The sequence below is a fragment of the Numenius arquata genome, chromosome 5 (genome assembly GCF_964106895.1).
Source record: "Numenius arquata chromosome 5, bNumArq3.hap1.1, whole genome shotgun sequence".
In the NCBI taxonomy this organism is placed as follows: Eukaryota; Metazoa; Chordata; class Aves; order Charadriiformes; family Scolopacidae; genus Numenius; species Numenius arquata.
In genome coordinates, this window is record NC_133580.1 from 46,656,702 (window position 1) to 46,672,978 (window position 16,277).

The 16,277-nt window shown below is 43.3% G+C and overlaps 1 protein-coding gene across 1 annotated transcript in view; it reads right to left on the reverse strand.

Annotated features, from left to right (window-relative positions):
- SFXN5 (sideroflexin 5) overlaps window positions 1–16,277 on the reverse strand; it is a 100,964-nt gene that overhangs the window by 54,801 nt on the left and 29,886 nt on the right. Inside the window, exons 4-6 of the mRNA XM_074147397.1 lie at window positions 7,575–7,601; window positions 6,393–6,447; window positions 3,102–3,127 (exon numbers count right to left, since the gene is read on the reverse strand). Coding sequence (XP_074003498.1) covers window positions 3,102–3,127; window positions 6,393–6,447; window positions 7,575–7,601 — 108 coding nt within the window. The remainder of the gene's footprint in view (window positions 1–3,101; window positions 3,128–6,392; window positions 6,448–7,574; window positions 7,602–16,277) is intronic.

Below are 16,277 nucleotides of genomic sequence, written 5' to 3' on the forward strand. Positions count from 1 at the left end.
ATTTATTTTCAGGACACTCGTGTAAACTGAAATGTCTCCAAAGCATTTGGGCAAGAAGGCTGTGAGTTCATTCCCGCACTCAGACCATCTTCTGCACCATTTTCTTTAAGTTTATTCCTACAGAAGCTGAGAATAAAGATAACTTCCCTGTTAGAGCATGGAGAGCCTGCCATCAGGAGGGATAAGCTAAAGTCATCTCTGCACATCTGCAGCAGCATCAGTTGAAGAGGAGGCAACTTCTATGCTTAAGGACATAAGAGAGAAATAACAACAAACAAAAGGGTAATAGGGTTGGGAGGCCTGATTGCATTTACATCTTTTCCTTTCTCCTCCTCCTCCTCCAGCTTTTCCTCCTACAGCCTTTCGTGAAGTTGCAGCTACTTTGTACGCTGGCTGAGCGCCAATCTGTGCAAGTTACACTAATTTACCGCTTCCATTCAATATGCGGATCTTGTCATTAATTACTCCGTTGCGGGCCTTAGCCAAACGAATTCAACAGGCGATGAACCTCCTCACCCCAGGAATGACTTACGCTCCTGAACCCAGCGGGCTAATGAGGCTCCAGAGGAGAGGAAAGGCTGCAGGCAGCTACTCACATTGTCAGCTGAAGCTGAGCGCCGAGAAAAATAAAAGAGGAAAATAAATAAATAAAAAAGAGCACCCAAAATCTGTATGACTGAAAGAGGCACGTTTAAATGCAAACTCTCCATATGTGCAAGAGTCTGTCAAGAAATGTACAGTTTCACTTTTAATTACTGTCAGGGGAAAAAAATAACTAAGAAGGAAAACAAAATAAAAAAGGCTTCTAAACACTAGAAAAGTATCAGCTACAAAATTTAATTGCCTATCAGGTGTGAACCGGCCCTTTGTGGCCCCAAAGCCAGGGCGAAATCCACCGCTTGGACATCAGTCGGCTCTGAGCAGCCTCACAGAGCGTTTGCATTACAAGCTCTCCTCTTGCAAGCCCCAAGTCTTGCCTCGTGTGTCAGCAAAAGTCATCTGCAATCACATATTAACACCTGGGCCTTCTCTATGTGCTTCAAAAACACAATAAGACACACACACACACATATTTTTAAGTGGCTGGAGAAAATAAGGTGCTTAAAGCTGTGGGTGGCAGGTGGGAACAGCAGCATGGCTTCTGCTCCACCCTAACTGCCCATGTCTTGGGCTGAATTTCCTAAATGCAGATAAATCTTCCTCCTTGGAGCCCTTCTTCCCTGGTATGAAACACAAAATGAGGTTAAAACGCTACAGCCCAGCAGCTGCCCTGCACATCTCACCCCTACAGCAAAGGGAGATAATGCAAGTGGCTGGGTTTGCTCTGTCCTGGGCTGATATGTAGGAGGGCAAAGACAAATTCTCCCTACACTTAAACATACTCCATCTTGTTCCCACTCTGCCACTGCAACCGATCCTGGGGTCGAACCATAAACCTGAGCGCGGAAAGGACAGAGGCTAAAAAGAAAAGCAAACGATTGCAACCTGGGGAAAAAATAAACAGACACAAGATTTGGTTGTGTCAGGGGAGTAGCTGCTTCGGCCAGAAAAGAAATTATTATTTTCAGCAAGACCTTAAATTCTTTCACAATTTGCTAAACCATACTGAATTATTTTGCATTAGCTATAGGAGTTTTAAAAACAACAAAAAAAATCATGTATATAGGCAGCATTGTGTATTGACTGATAGGCAGTAAACCTGTTGGTACATAATCTGATCACGTCTCTGCCGGATTTTATGCAGGGTGTTTAATTGACCCCCAAACACTGGGACGATTAGCGCGGGTGCAACGGCACGCCGGCACGGCTTTACGGGCGAGGACAGCCACGCTCGCTCAGCCAGAGCCCACCACAGGCACATTAAGTCTCTCTTGAGGAAATCCCATCCCCCTATGTGAAATGCAAGACTCAAACTGTTTTTATGCTAGAGCAGGCTGCCAATTTTGTCACTAAATTTCACAGATCGATTGGCATAAATGTTACATTTTAATTTTAACATTTGAAACGTTTGGGTTTTTTTTTTTTTTTTAAATGACAAGAGGTTCCAGTTTATCCTTTACAGCTAGTGAAATTGGGCTCATCTGACAGCTCTCGGCTCCTCTGACAGCTCTGGATTTGGGCCGATTTCATTGTCAATTTGATCGTTAACTCATTTTTGTTTAACCTTTTCTTTCAAAATGCCCCATACAAAGTTACCACCAAACCCTTACGCACGACAACAAATAGTAGCAGCCGTGATGATTTCTGCTTTGAGGTGCTAGCAACCCCGCTATTGCCATTTGGGAAAGGATCGCTACCTTTAAGCAAGTTACTATGCCACAGTCCACCGGGTTTAGGAAGACTAAATTTAGCAGATTTTGCTCCTTCAACCACTTTAACACACATGGTCTACTAAGCTGAGCCAAGAGCTGGTGGACAGGAGGACCTTCTGGCACAAACTTTGGGCAAACTGTATGCCTCAGTTTCCCCTTTCATAAAATGGCGTTAATTATTTGTTCCTGCTCCTGAAGACAAGCTGAGGTTTCAGCGTTAGGAAGACAGGCAGAATTACCTCCCTTCTGGCTTTCACTATCAAGAGCACCCAAATGCTTAGAAATTTCACAATAACAAGTACAAACTAAAAACACCCTTAGCAATAACCCCACGGAAAGCAATCGCCGTTTTAATTAATCAAGATGAGAGCACACGACACCAGCCTCGCCGTGCTGTAGCTCGTCACATTCAGGAAGCGACTTTTAAAACATGCAAATGGAAAAAAAAAAAAAAGTGTCCAAAGACAAAATCCGAGAGTTGCAGAAGTTGCATTTTGCAGGCAATGAGCTCATCTTGGTCTTCCCTTTCCAGAAGGGAAAAAAAAAAGCTTAAGATGTTGCAGGGAGCTGGGTGAATGATACTAAATAGATAAATAGCCTTGAGCACAACGTCCATAGGGCAGGCTTTACACAACGAAGCCCTTGCTAACACGTGGTGGGAAAGGTGGGAACCCCGTGTGAACGTGTCGCGAGGAGGTAAGGTGTAATCTGGAGAACTATCTGCGAGTGCTAAAACATGCATTTCTTGGTACTCACAAACAAAGTGGGGAGAGATGTTAAAATACTCACGATGGGTGTTCCAAAGGGAATGTAACCTATTAAAAAAAAAAAAAAGAGCATGCATTTTAATATGCAGGTTTCGAGATAAAAAAAAAAAAAAAAAAAATCACATCTAAGACATCTACCAGTTTAGGGTAGAAGCCACAACTGGCAGGACAGGCTGCACTCAATTCCACCAGCTCCATACCACCACGGGGACATCTGTGGACCTACACCTGATGCACTAAGCATCAACTACAGCAGCTTCCTGATTTTTCCGCAATTCACAGAATCACAGAATCTTCATGGTTGGAAGGGACCTTTGAGATCATCGAGTCCAATCACAAAAAAAAAAAAAAAAAAAGACACAGAAAACAAAAAAACCCACCACACCCACCCACAAACAGGCACAAACCAACAATCTCGGGCACTGGAGCATGCCCTGAAGTGCCATGTCTACACGTTTTTTAAATACCTCCAGGGATGGCGACTCCACCACCTCCCCGGGCAGGCTGTTCCAGTGCCTGACCACTCTCTCAGTAAAGTAATTCTTCCTAATACCTAATCTAATCCTCCCCTGCCACAACTTTACACCATTTTCTCTGGTCCTGTCATTATTCGCTTGGGAGAAGAGGCCAACACCCACCTCTCTACAACCTCCTTTCAGGTAGTTGTAGAGGGCAACGAGGTCTCCCCTCAGCCTCCTCTTCTCCAAACTAAACATGCCCAGTTCCCTCAGCCTCTCCTCATATGACTTGTTCTCCAGACCCCTCACCAGCTTGGTGGCTCTCCTCTGGACACGCTCCAGCAGCTCCATGTCCTTCCTGTAGTGAGGGGCCCGGAACTGAACACAGTATTCAAGGTGAGGCCTCACCAGTGCCGAGTACAGAGGCACGATGACTTCCCTACTCCTGCTGGCCACACTATTCCTGATACAGGCCAGGATGCCGTTGGCCTTCTTGGCCACCTGGGCACACTGCTAGCTCATGTTAAACCGGCTGTCCACCAACATCCCCAGGTCCTTTTCTGCTGGGCAGCTTTCCAGCCACTCTTCCCCAAGCCTGTAGCGTTGCCTGGGGTTGTTGTGACTGAAATGCAGGACCCGGCACTTGGCCTTATTAAACCTCATCCCATTGGCCTTGGCCCATTGATCCAACCTGTCCAGGTCCCTCTGTAAAGCCTTCCAACCGTCAAGCAGATCAACACTCCCACCTAGCTTGGTGTCATCTGCAAACTTACTGAGGGTGTACTCAATCCCCTTATCTAGATCATCAATAAAGATATTAAACAAGACTGGCCCCAAAACTGAGCCCTGAGGGACACCACTGGTGACCGGCCGCCAACTGGATTTCACCCCATTAATTACAACTCTCTGGGCATGGCCATCCAGCCAGTTTTTTACCCAGTGAAGAGTACACTTGTCTATGCCATGATTCACCAGCTACTCCAGGAGAACGCTGTGGAGGACGGTGTCAAAGGCCTTACCAAAGTCCAGGCAGACAACGTCCACAGCCTTCCCCACATCGAGAAGGCGGGTCACATAGTCATAGAAAGAGATCAAGTTGGTTAAGCAGGACCTCCCTTTCATCCTCTTTTTGCTTTTCTTGGGTTGTGGTCTAAGAGTTTCCCTGAAACTTATGATGTCTACACCCTAAAGCTTACTCCAGTAAACCCTGTCCAGGCCACTACATGATATTAGCACTTCAGAGGGCATCAATGTTGTTAAGCTGGGCTAGGCAGTCAGCAAAAACTCAAATCAGCAGAAGCGAAGGGTTGACAGCCCAGACCAGGAGCTGCTTGGTCCGAACCAGGAGGAGCTGGATGCTGCAGCAGTGGTGTTAGCTGAGCTGACCTAGTGGCTTGCTGCCACGGAAAGGGGGAGATCCTGCCCCCCTTCCCAGGCTCAGTCATGCAATCTGTTCCCTTCCTTGTGCCAGCTCTGTTGCTCATCAGACCCTCCCACAACCCACCCTCGCTAACCCAGGAGAAAACTCCTCAGCTTTCTGTGCCCCTTCCCCTCTTGTTGAGCCTGGTCCCACCAGGATAGCTGGATGAAGGTGCTCATGAAGCCATCTAACAAGCTGCAGAGCCCATGCCAGTTAAGGAGCAGGACCATGCCACCATGAGAGGGACCTCCTCCTTTCTCCATCTGTTTTATCAACCTCTCCGCTAGCTATTTTATACCGGGACAGCTCATTTATTTCTAGGTCATTAGAAAAAGGAACAGGGTATAAGTATCCTGAAGAAAGTGTATTTGCATCGTGGAGGAGAGAGAAACTATTTTAATCATAGGTGTAAGTTAAAGCTCTCTATATTAGAGATAAGCCGTTACCCCCAAATCTTATTGAGCGCCACAAAAATCAAATGCTTCACATTTTTCCCTTGCTAAGTCTGCCAATTTTTGTGCTAATTATAATTCATCTCTATGACTTCCACTAGAAGGTCTCAGAGCATTTTACCAACATTACTGAATTAAGCCTCATGGATCCAATTACAGTTTGAAAGGGCAAAGACCTGAGAGGAAGAGAAATGTAAAAAATGAAAAATAAAAAATACAGAACAAGGCAGCAAAGGAGTAGGTACTGGCTTTTCTCCCACTTCACCCTCAAAATCACCTTTCTTCAATGAACTGGAGAACAAAACCCACCAACTGTGTTATTTTTCCCCTGTGCCCAATATTCTGGTGAAGACGTTACCCCCTAAAATATGGAAAATGTCCTATTTATTCAAATAGGTCCTTTGGGAAAGGAAAAAGTCTGCACTTGCATCCTCAAGAGAGCTGCTATTCAACCCACAGCAGAGGCAGCTGTGGGCCTGTGCATGGCAAAGGGACACCCCAAAGCGGGAAGGAGGCAGCAACAATTTAATCATTAAGCTGGGCTTAACAACATGATCCTTCCTGGGCTCCCAATGCCATGGCTATTAGGTGCCACCGCACATGGAAAAATAGGGCTCATCCCATTCTCTCATGGAGACAAACTCTAAGCTGTTCCTTGGGCATCAAGCTTTGTTGTTTACTACGAAGTTAAAGTGCCTATTATAGTGATGGATACCTCAAAACTCCCAGAAAGGATATTAGCTTGAGTCCATGTTAAAATATCTAAAGGAAGGGAAAATATTAAGCACTTGATCTTGCATAGGCATTTAGGAACCTAATTTTCCTTGACTGCAAAGGGATTTAGGCATTTGGATTATTTTCTGATCTTGGTCCTAATGTTTACATGGTGCAATTCAAAAACAGGGGGAAAAAAAAACAAAACAAAAACATTTTGTACAAATTCTCAGTAAAATTAATGATTGCCCAACTGGGACATACTATACCTGACATTCGGAAAGGCATGAAGATGGTCTCATTTGTATCGGGATGGATGATGGCCTATAAAACAACCAGCAAACAGACACAGTGAAGGCACAGCAACAGTTGACAAGGCACAGAAAAGCCACCAGTCAGCCTCTACAAACAGCACCTTCAACCAGAAAGTACATGGGGACTTCATGCATCTTGGCACCCTCCTTGCGCTTGCAGCACTGACCAAAGGCAGTTACTGTTTGGCAGCCTCCACAAAATCCCCTCCTACTGCTTTCCCCTCTTCTTAAACAATTTAGCATAAGTTAATAATTTAGAAGTAAATAATTTAACCTGAAACTTAAAAAGCGGCTCTTTCTGGGTACTATAGTGTCCCCAAAGGCCACACACCAAGGGTGTAAATCACTTTATGGTGCTCTTGAAGCAAATGGGTCACAGGAGACCCCTGTAAGGACTTGTGTGGCTCAGCCACAGCAGACAGATTCAGACCAAGGAACATCTTCCTCGTCTGCAGGTATGCCCACATCAGCGTGCACGGCACATCGTAGGAAACCTCAGGATCTGGGTGACTTGGGATAAAAACGTGCAGGTATGATCTGCTCCAGCTGTCACCATAAGGGTGACTCAAATAAAATCTCATTGAGTGCCATGGAATTTGGATTTGCCAGATAATTCAACCTTTATGTGTATCTGCAGCTTCTCAGCCAATGCTGGCAGCTGTGGATAGCTCAACCTCCACAGAAATGCTAAATCTGTTTTACCAATAAACAGACAACGAAGCTCACTTGGCCCATTTTTACCAAGTTTTACATTGAGCCCAGGAGGCTGCACTGGCATTAACCGGCTGGGGATGAAAAGTCAATTCCCAAGTGATCTGGGATTGCAGAGGAGGAAGGTACGACACAGTTACAAGCCTTACCAAAGAACTGTCAAACTATTTTCAAAAGGCTGGAGACAAGAAATCTCTTGACTAGACAGGAAGGAGAAAATGAAGACATCAAAATATATAAATACACACAAAAAAAAAAAATCAGACTTTTTGGTGGCAACAGTGTTCTCTGCATTTACATTTCTGTGGTAAGACAAAACAGCAACTGGCAAAGTCAATAATGGAGAAGAGGACAGCATTTCTTAGCAGAAAGGAAAAGAAGCAGCAACGGTTGAAAACAATAATGAAATATAAAAAAGCATATTACCTGCTTTATTTTTTGAGCTTCCCACAGCTAGAAAAATAAGAGAGAACACTGCATTTAAAAAAACGACCAATGTAGTTTTATGCCAAACCCCAAATATTCATCTTTTAGCTGCTGTAGTAAACGAACATGAGCGACTGCTTTAAAGCAGACTCATTTTCTGCATCTTTCCCGGATGTATTTAAAGATCCATTACACACACCATGCTCCTTTAAATCTGTGTGGCCAGTAAGACCAGTAAGGCAGAGAAAATATTCTTTCTTATACTGAATCGTAAGAAAGAATAACAACAGCCAGACTTCACGCTCCAATTTACAAATCGAGAATTATCTCGGTAACTCTGCTGTACGTAGATCTCAAGGTAAATTTAGCACAGACTCTCCTTGGACGAGGTTCCTGCGGAAATTGAGGCTTGCTGGGGAACAAAGGTGGAGCAAGCGCTGCAGGGAAACATAAGTAGTATCTATTCAAATAAAACCTGTATTCAGAATAAGCCAGCCACTGGTTTTCATTTTTCAAAGAAGGGAAACACTTGCACCAAAAAATGTTTGTGAAGAGGAAAAAAAAAAACTCTCATGAGTGCCTACTGTTATTTACTTACTGTAATTCAGCAGCATCAAAACACTTCAAATCAGGCTCAGCCAGCAGAGATATACAAGCACTGAGAAGAAACATCCTACATGAGGTGCAGGTAAAGCTAATGAGTAGGTGCACAACATCAAGAAATGCTCTGGCATATACATAAACCCATAGTTTGCCCCCTGCTTAATAAAGCCAGAGGGCTTTCCTCCATGAATTATGCCTAAATGCAAATGATAATCTAAAAAAAAAAATAATCCCAATTTTGATATATTTCATCCTTTTCTAGAATTATAAACCAGGACTCTTGTAAAATATCGCAACCGATCATCGTTTTTACTATTAAAAACTGTTCTGTTCAGCACAAGTCTGGTTTCAACTTTCAGGCACCAGCTTGTGTTACACCTCTGTCTGACAGCCTCCAGCACTGTCTATTTTTGTTCTTCACACAGGTACCTGGAGCTGCTAAAGCCACCCTTTAGCCTTTGCTTAAAGAAAAAAAAAATAAAAATCCATCCGAGCCAGGAGACTGGCTGTTTCGTTGGCAAGGCGCGTTTGCCAATCTTTTAACCACCCTCGTGGCTCTTTTACATCTTTCCAATTTGTCAACATCCTCTTGAATCAAGGATGCCAGAAACTAGACAAATTATTCCAACAGTTGTACCAGTGCCAAACCAAGGGTAGGCTAACCTGATGAGTTCTGCTCTTGCTGTTGATAAATCTGAAGATGGCAATAGCTCTTTTTGCTTGGAGAGCTCACAGTTACCCAACAGAATACCTCCTCAAGTGCCGTGCCCATATTCTGCAATACAGGCATTTGTGCTTAAGATTTTTAGCGTTATTACAGTATAAACGAAGCCCCTTTCTGCCATTCTTCTTCACATGAGGTTTAGTGCCTTCCCCAAATATAGATCCATGAAAATATTGTTGGAATAAGGTAATTGCTCTATTATAAATAGCATAAATTGACCCACTGATACCAGCAATCCCAGTATTTCATTCCAAATTCAGCCCTCTCCAGAACTGAAGCTCCATGATGAACTCCACCGCCTGCAATGAGTTACTGGAATATCTAAATGTCATAGGCTGATATACATATCGACAGGGCTCTTTCCCAAGGAAAACATCCCTTTTTAAGGAAAATCATTATTCCCCATTTTACAGGTGAAAAACAGAGGTTGAGGGACATGAAGAGACTATCTTTGTGGTTGGCAGAGACAAGATGTGTCTGCCCTCAGTAAAGCTAAAATACAAAGGGTGGGAGGCTGCATGCACAGACAGCCGCCGGGGCTTTTCTGGACCTGCCTACTCACCAGCTCAAGGACTTCCATGGGGTGAAAGTGGAAGTCCTCGAGTTGCAGGCGACCACACAAAGTGTCCCAGTAACCCCATGGCTACGCAGGTCTTGTGTATCTTAGAAGTGAAATGAAACCACATGATTTTCCTGTCTAACTGCAAGCACCAAGACAAGCAAAATGGAAAAGGGATGGTTTCTGAGCCAGCGCTATGGCTTTTTTGGTCAAATCATCTAATTTCATTAATTGATCCCAATATTTATGCATTTTCCTGCTGCAGTGCAAATATTGTTAGAACATGCGATTTCATTACTTCTCAGAAAGAGACTTTACAAGATGCACCTGATGAGTCACCTAAAGATTCTGCCAGCTCATTTTCACTTTTTTATCCTCTAATTCATTTTCTGTCTGCAGCATTTTTCAATAGCTCCAGCACTCTGACAAGTCTTGCCAGCTGGGGGGCTGGTTTCTGAGAGCAAGTCTCTATTTTTTCTGGGGATTTCATTCACGCCCTCTCCGGCCACCTTCGAGAAGCAGCCAGATTTTGATCTCATTTACACTAGCGTGAATCCAAAGCATCTTCACTGGAGCATGTGGAACGACTCCAGATTCGTGCTCAATTTACGTTAGATTTAGGTCCATGATCTCTAAATATAGTCAGCCTATACTGGGTGGCTCTCCTGTAATAAATGATCTTCCTTTACATCAGCTTTGCTGTGTATTACTGACTCAAAGCTACATAGGGGTTTTGCCACCATTCAAATTTGGGTGCAAGAACTAAATCTGCTCATACATGGATTTACATGAAAGAGGCCCAAAGGGCAAGGGGGCAAGAGTGTTGGAGCACTGTTAAGATATTCCACTATCTCCCCAGCAACCTAAGGGGTCAACACTTCTCTAGTGTGTGGACACTGCAACCTTCCACCAGGACAGATCAGGATTTGCTTAATGGAGATGTCCTTCATGGTCATGGAGGAATTGGCTCCAGGACTCCCAGCACCAGAAGTTCAGGACAACGGACTCATGGATGAGATTTCCATCCATCCTTCCCAGGATTCTGTTTTTTCCCCACAATTTTTCTATGAAGAGATACTCACTACTTTCCTCACCACCTACAGCAGATAGGTTTAAAACCCTGAACTCAGTTATACAGAAACATCATACGCTTATCATATTTAAGGAAGGGTATCAAAGACTGCCATGACCTAAAGAGAACCAAAGTTGCGGTAAGAAGCTAGAGACTGGAATAATTCTTGGGGAATAGATATGATCTTTGGTTGACAGGACATTCATTAGCATTCCTTATTTAGCAGCAGAATTGCAGCTTAGAGATAGCTTTCAAAAAAAGTATTTATTTAAGGAATACACCCAGCCCAAATCTATTAGTTAACACCTGCCACTAGAAAAACCGTACAAAGGGTACCAGTTATTCTTGAGATTAACTTCCCTCCTACTAATACAGTAATATCTCATGGTCCTAGACTCAAAGATGGGCATTTTTTTTTCCCCCCTCTACACAAAGTTTCACCTAGATTAGAAAACTATGTCTACAAATTGTTCATCCTTCTCTACACCCAGCTCCAACACTGCTAAAAGATGTAGCCAGCTCCACCCTATGTGAGTGAGTTTGCTGTGTCCAGGCCACCTACTACATCACTGAAGCTGGTCTCGGGTGTCTAAGGTCAGGAGAGCTCCGACAGATTCACACCACCTACTTCCTTGTGTTGCCAGCAACCACCTCCCTACAGTCAATGGAGACATAGAGGCAGATTTGATGTCAGGAATCTGTAGTAGATGCTCTAACGCTTCCCTCCCTTGACTATACATGCCATAAAGATCAGAGTCCTTTGCACAACGCAGTAATAGACATTAAAATGATGTGTGTGTGCTCTGGATATGCCTCACCAGGAATAACTCTACAGAGAAAAGCCTTTACTGATTAACCACGCTTTAAACATGCATAATGACAAGGCACAGTTATTTTCAAAGAGCTAATGAGGAGTCACATGGTAGATGAGCCCTACATGTAAGGGAAAACACAGCAGTTCAAGTTCTGCAGAGACCAAGTGGTCTGCGTCTGTTAGACTTTGCACCATCATCACAACAGTTTGCAAAATTTCCCTAGTAAAGACAAGGTCGAAGAGGAAATCCTCAGAAAAATGAGTATTTTTAGTTGATTTATTTCATTGGTCCAGTCAAATGGAGACAGAGTTCCATCTCAAAATCTGCTCATCCTCTTCCTGCTCCATCAGGGAGGTTCTCACCCTTTCATGCAATCCTGCCTGCACCCTTATTAAAATCTTGATTTTAATAAGGTAACAGCCTGGAGTTTGCACCCCATCAGAAATTGCCTGTAGTTTCACACTCCAGGAGTTGCAAGGTTGATTAAAGCAAAGCTCAGATTATTTATCCCACACTGAATTCCAAATATTGGGTGTCAGGAGTGAATGTGTGATGCAGCAAAGCTCATTCTAAAGAAAAGCAAGCTGCTTTCATGTGTGTGGCCATTCAGAGGGAGAGCCTCCAAAACCAGATGCGTGTTCCAACAATCTCAACTGTTAAAATTATATGAAACCAGAGGAAAGAAAAAAAAAAAAGAAAAAAAAAGAAAAAAAGAAACCTTGCTCAAAAGGCATAACTTACTGTGTTTGGAAAATTCACTGAGGAAAGCTTCAGACAAGCAATGGGATCTGGCATTGCGTTACTGTCAAGTGATAAAGATGACTGAACAAGTTTTAACTTCATTCTAGATCCCTTAACTGGCTGTCAAATGGCCAGAGTAAGACATCAGAGGTGGGATTCATCCCCTCTAACAGACGCCTACAACATAATAAATACTTACTGCAGCACATTCTTGATTTCCTTTACATCAGCGGGCAGAAAACAAGCAACTTGAGTCATCATGACTAGGTGACCAGTACAGGCTAGACAACTCACACTCCAGCATTGCTTGTGCCTCTCTGTTGAATTTAAGATGGGACCTACGTGATTAGTTCTGGTTCAAATTTGGTTTGGTTCAAGATGTAAAAACGTCCCAAAGTATCAAGCACCCGCAGCTCATACCATCTTCAGCATGGCTTGCAAAGATAGTTTCTTGGGATTCCAGTGGGAATTTGATGAAAGTTGAAGATTTTAGAATTTTGAATATAGAAATCCCAGACTTAGGCACTACACCTTTTCCAAACGGATATCCCACAAATCTAGCTGAGCAGATCTGGTCCTTCCTTGGGGCCACCAGCTTGAACCAGAAGCACCCATCAGCAGCTCCACCACACTCCATCAGCAGGGTTAGCTCATATTGATCTTCATTATAAGCTTAAACATACTGGAAAACTCATATGATCCCTTTTGCCAGCAGTACCATGGGACATTTCTATTTAAAACTGCTCCTCATAGCCCTTTGGGCAAGAAGATAGTCCGCAGCTAGAGAAGAACATCCATCCACAGCCTCACCACTGAAGCCCCACTTGCCGAACTAGGAGCAGACAACAGGTGCTGCTTATTAATATTATTTCACTTTTATTTCACTATACTTCTGAGACTTTTTTATTCTTTTAAGTTACACAGTTATGGATGAAGATCTCCCAAGCGCTCACTGCACTGCACTCTCCAACTCATCAACCTCTCTTACAGCACCACATTTTTCCCTACTGCCTTCCTAATTATTAAAGGCATTTATGGTGGTCAGTTCACTCCAGGCAGCATCCCCAGAACCTCTCAGCAGGTAACATGAAAACAAATAAGTATCTATCTGCTTTTAGTATTTCACTAAAACTAAACACCCATGCCAAACTCAAGGCAGTTTGGTGCAGCCCAACAGAACTACAACACGTTCTGCTTCACTCTCCACCCGTACTTTCGCCCCCAGGAGTGTGATCACTCATACTTTGTGTGACTTTCTCCCACTTCTCTTCAGCTTCAGTCCCCAAATCCCACTTTTTGAAAAGCTATATTTAACAGAGACAAATGCACAACACAAGCTCCAGTCAAAGCACTCAGTAAGAGCTGAATGCTTTTAGAAAGATTAATAGATTTATAATAGTGGAATCCCAGACCTTTTGGTTCCACATTTAATGTCACCTGAATGTCTGCAAACCTGGCTGATATGCCTAACTCTACCTGCTAATATATGTATATTTGGAATCTGATGTTTTCCATGTTTATTAGTAAAGCCAGACAAGGTAGCATAAACCACTGTCTACACTTGCTCCTCAGTAGGAAGTCTCACCAATGGACCTTTTACAACCCTGGTCCTAATAATCTTTACATTAAAAAGATTTTAGCTCTAAGAAGATAAAGCTCAAATGACCCAAAGTGTGCTATAAATCACAAAGGGTATCTATACATTTTCTGCCCTGCACCTGGCACTGAAATAAGTCAGTAGAAGAGGCACCAGAAGCCACTGCTCTTCTTGGATGCCAGTGGAAAACTCCTTCCCCATCCTGAGCATCGTTGAGTCACAGCACCATGAGCTGCTGCCCATCTGAAGGACCATAAAGCCTTCAAACAGATCCACATGTTGAAGAGCATCGGCTGAGATACCTGCCTCCACCACAAGGGAAGTGCCTCAATGTTGGGAACAGGATTGGAAACCACAAGCAATTCCAGTGCAATACACAGATTTACACAGATATAAAACCAAGTGTAGGTGGAAACAGAAACAAGTCCCGACTGATAAAAAAAGATAGCACTTAAATAACAAATTGCAGCTTCGCAGCACTCAATAAACATTAACTAATTAATCCTCACAGCATTCTACTGAAAAGACAAGCAAAGTAAGAAGCACTCAGAGAAAACTACTACTTGCACCAGGGTTGCAGAAGGACTTAGATGCATTACATGGTTTAAAGTATAGCTTTGGAAATCAGGGCTTGATAATCCAACTAGGTTGCTCAAGATCAGATTTATTTCAGTTTATTTTAGCCATACAGAGTTTACTAATCTAATTCGATTTGTAATCCAGATGTGAATTTAGACTGTCTTAATCCTCAGATTGAGATTGAGGCAAAGCTTGTTTGTAACTGAGCAAGAGCATCAATAGTACCATTTAGCATGGTTTCTTTAAGGTGCCTTAACCTACAACACTTCTGCCCAAGCTCCCTAGGTGCCTTTTGTCCTCTGACAGCCTGGAAATGATGCCTAAAAGACCCATCTTAGACCATCTTAGTGTCACAAAGAATATTGAGATTGCAGAAAAGAGAAGGTCCAAGTTCAGCCCTTGGACCTGCAAACAGGCTACTTTCTCGCAAAGAAAAGGAAACAGCAGGACAACCCGATATATCTACGTTTTATCGTATCCTGCCAGAAACCAGAGAGTAAAAAAAAGTACAGTTTACTGCAAATGGACCTCTTCGCTCTTCATCAACACTGTTAAGAAAAGCTATTATTGTCCAAAAGGGATGCTGTTTAGACTCTGATAGATTCATTGTTCTCTGCTGTGTCTGGGACAGCATGAGTGGCTCTTCCCGCTGCTAACATGATTGAAGGAAGAACACAGTAATAAATATATGCCCATTAAGCCGGTGAGCCTCTTTTCACTTCACTGATACTAATGGGGAAGAAATGAAACAGTTTCAAAACAGCAAGTTGCCAAAACTGCATTTGGAAAGGCTGAAGAGTGAGAAGTCACAACTGACACACCACAGTTCATGCTCCGCCAACGCTCGCAGGAAGGGGCTGGCTGGAGAATAGCAAGTGTCTGTCTCCAAGGGACAATTTCAAAAAGCTACATTTTTCCTCTCACTACAGATCATTCAGTTTGGGTTTAATTTTATTTATTTTTTTTCTCCAACCACCCCCTTATGCTGAAGGGATGAAGCTTTCAGGGTGGAGTTTCTAAGGGTACAAAACTGGGTAACAGAGATGTCTCGCTGCTATCTTGATTTGTAACAAATATTCACGCATCTTAACGTGCATGTATAAGTAAACAGAGTCAAATGAACAGACAGATTTCCAGCAGTAAACCTAGGGACCTATGCTGGACTACAAAACCTCCCGAGGTCCTCTCCAACCTGAATTAGCCTACAATCCTGTGGCAGACAAAGAGGAAGATCCTGATGGAATAAAAATCTAAACACCTGATGTCTCAGAGCTACAAGGATTTTAGTCAGCAAATGATCTACGGCTCAAAATGTTTAGTTTTGGTCTTATAAAACCTGGATTAATTTCCTACCTCCATCACAGACTTATCTCATCTTCACCAGCTCAAACTGGTATATGTTTATGGTACCACAGCCCCAACATCCCTCCACATCTTAGGTGTGCACTTCCCACTGTACAGGCAACATGGAGCAGACAAAATATTGGGAACTGCTCAAGTCAAAAAATGAAGCATTTGGGGAGTGGAGGAAGGGAGCTTTAGTTTTTATTAAGATCAGCTCTCTGAACCAGCTGTGCCAGTGCAAGCGAGCAAGAAGGTGGGAACACATGGCCCGGAGGAGAGGAGGCAGAGACATGGCAGTGCTGACTTAGATCAGCTCACGCTGCCATGGCATCACACTTTCCCTTGCAATATTCTGGGCACAGAACAAATTTGCACCAGTTCACATATAAAGTTCAGGGAATGATAAATTTAATAGGTACCATCTTTATTGTGCGTGCACATTTAAGGGCAGAGTCATCTCCATAAGACTAATGGCTGCATAGGTAAAAGGGTTGCATTTAGTTAACTATATAAGTTGTTAAATCCCTTATTGGCCCCGTGCTGGCATTAAAAAATAAAAACCTTGCACAGGAAAAGCATCACTCACTCTTAAGAGTCCTTGTTCAATGCACACGAAGCGCCCTCAGATGCTTCTATTCTGTGGCTCTTTACCTCTCTCTGCTGGCAGGA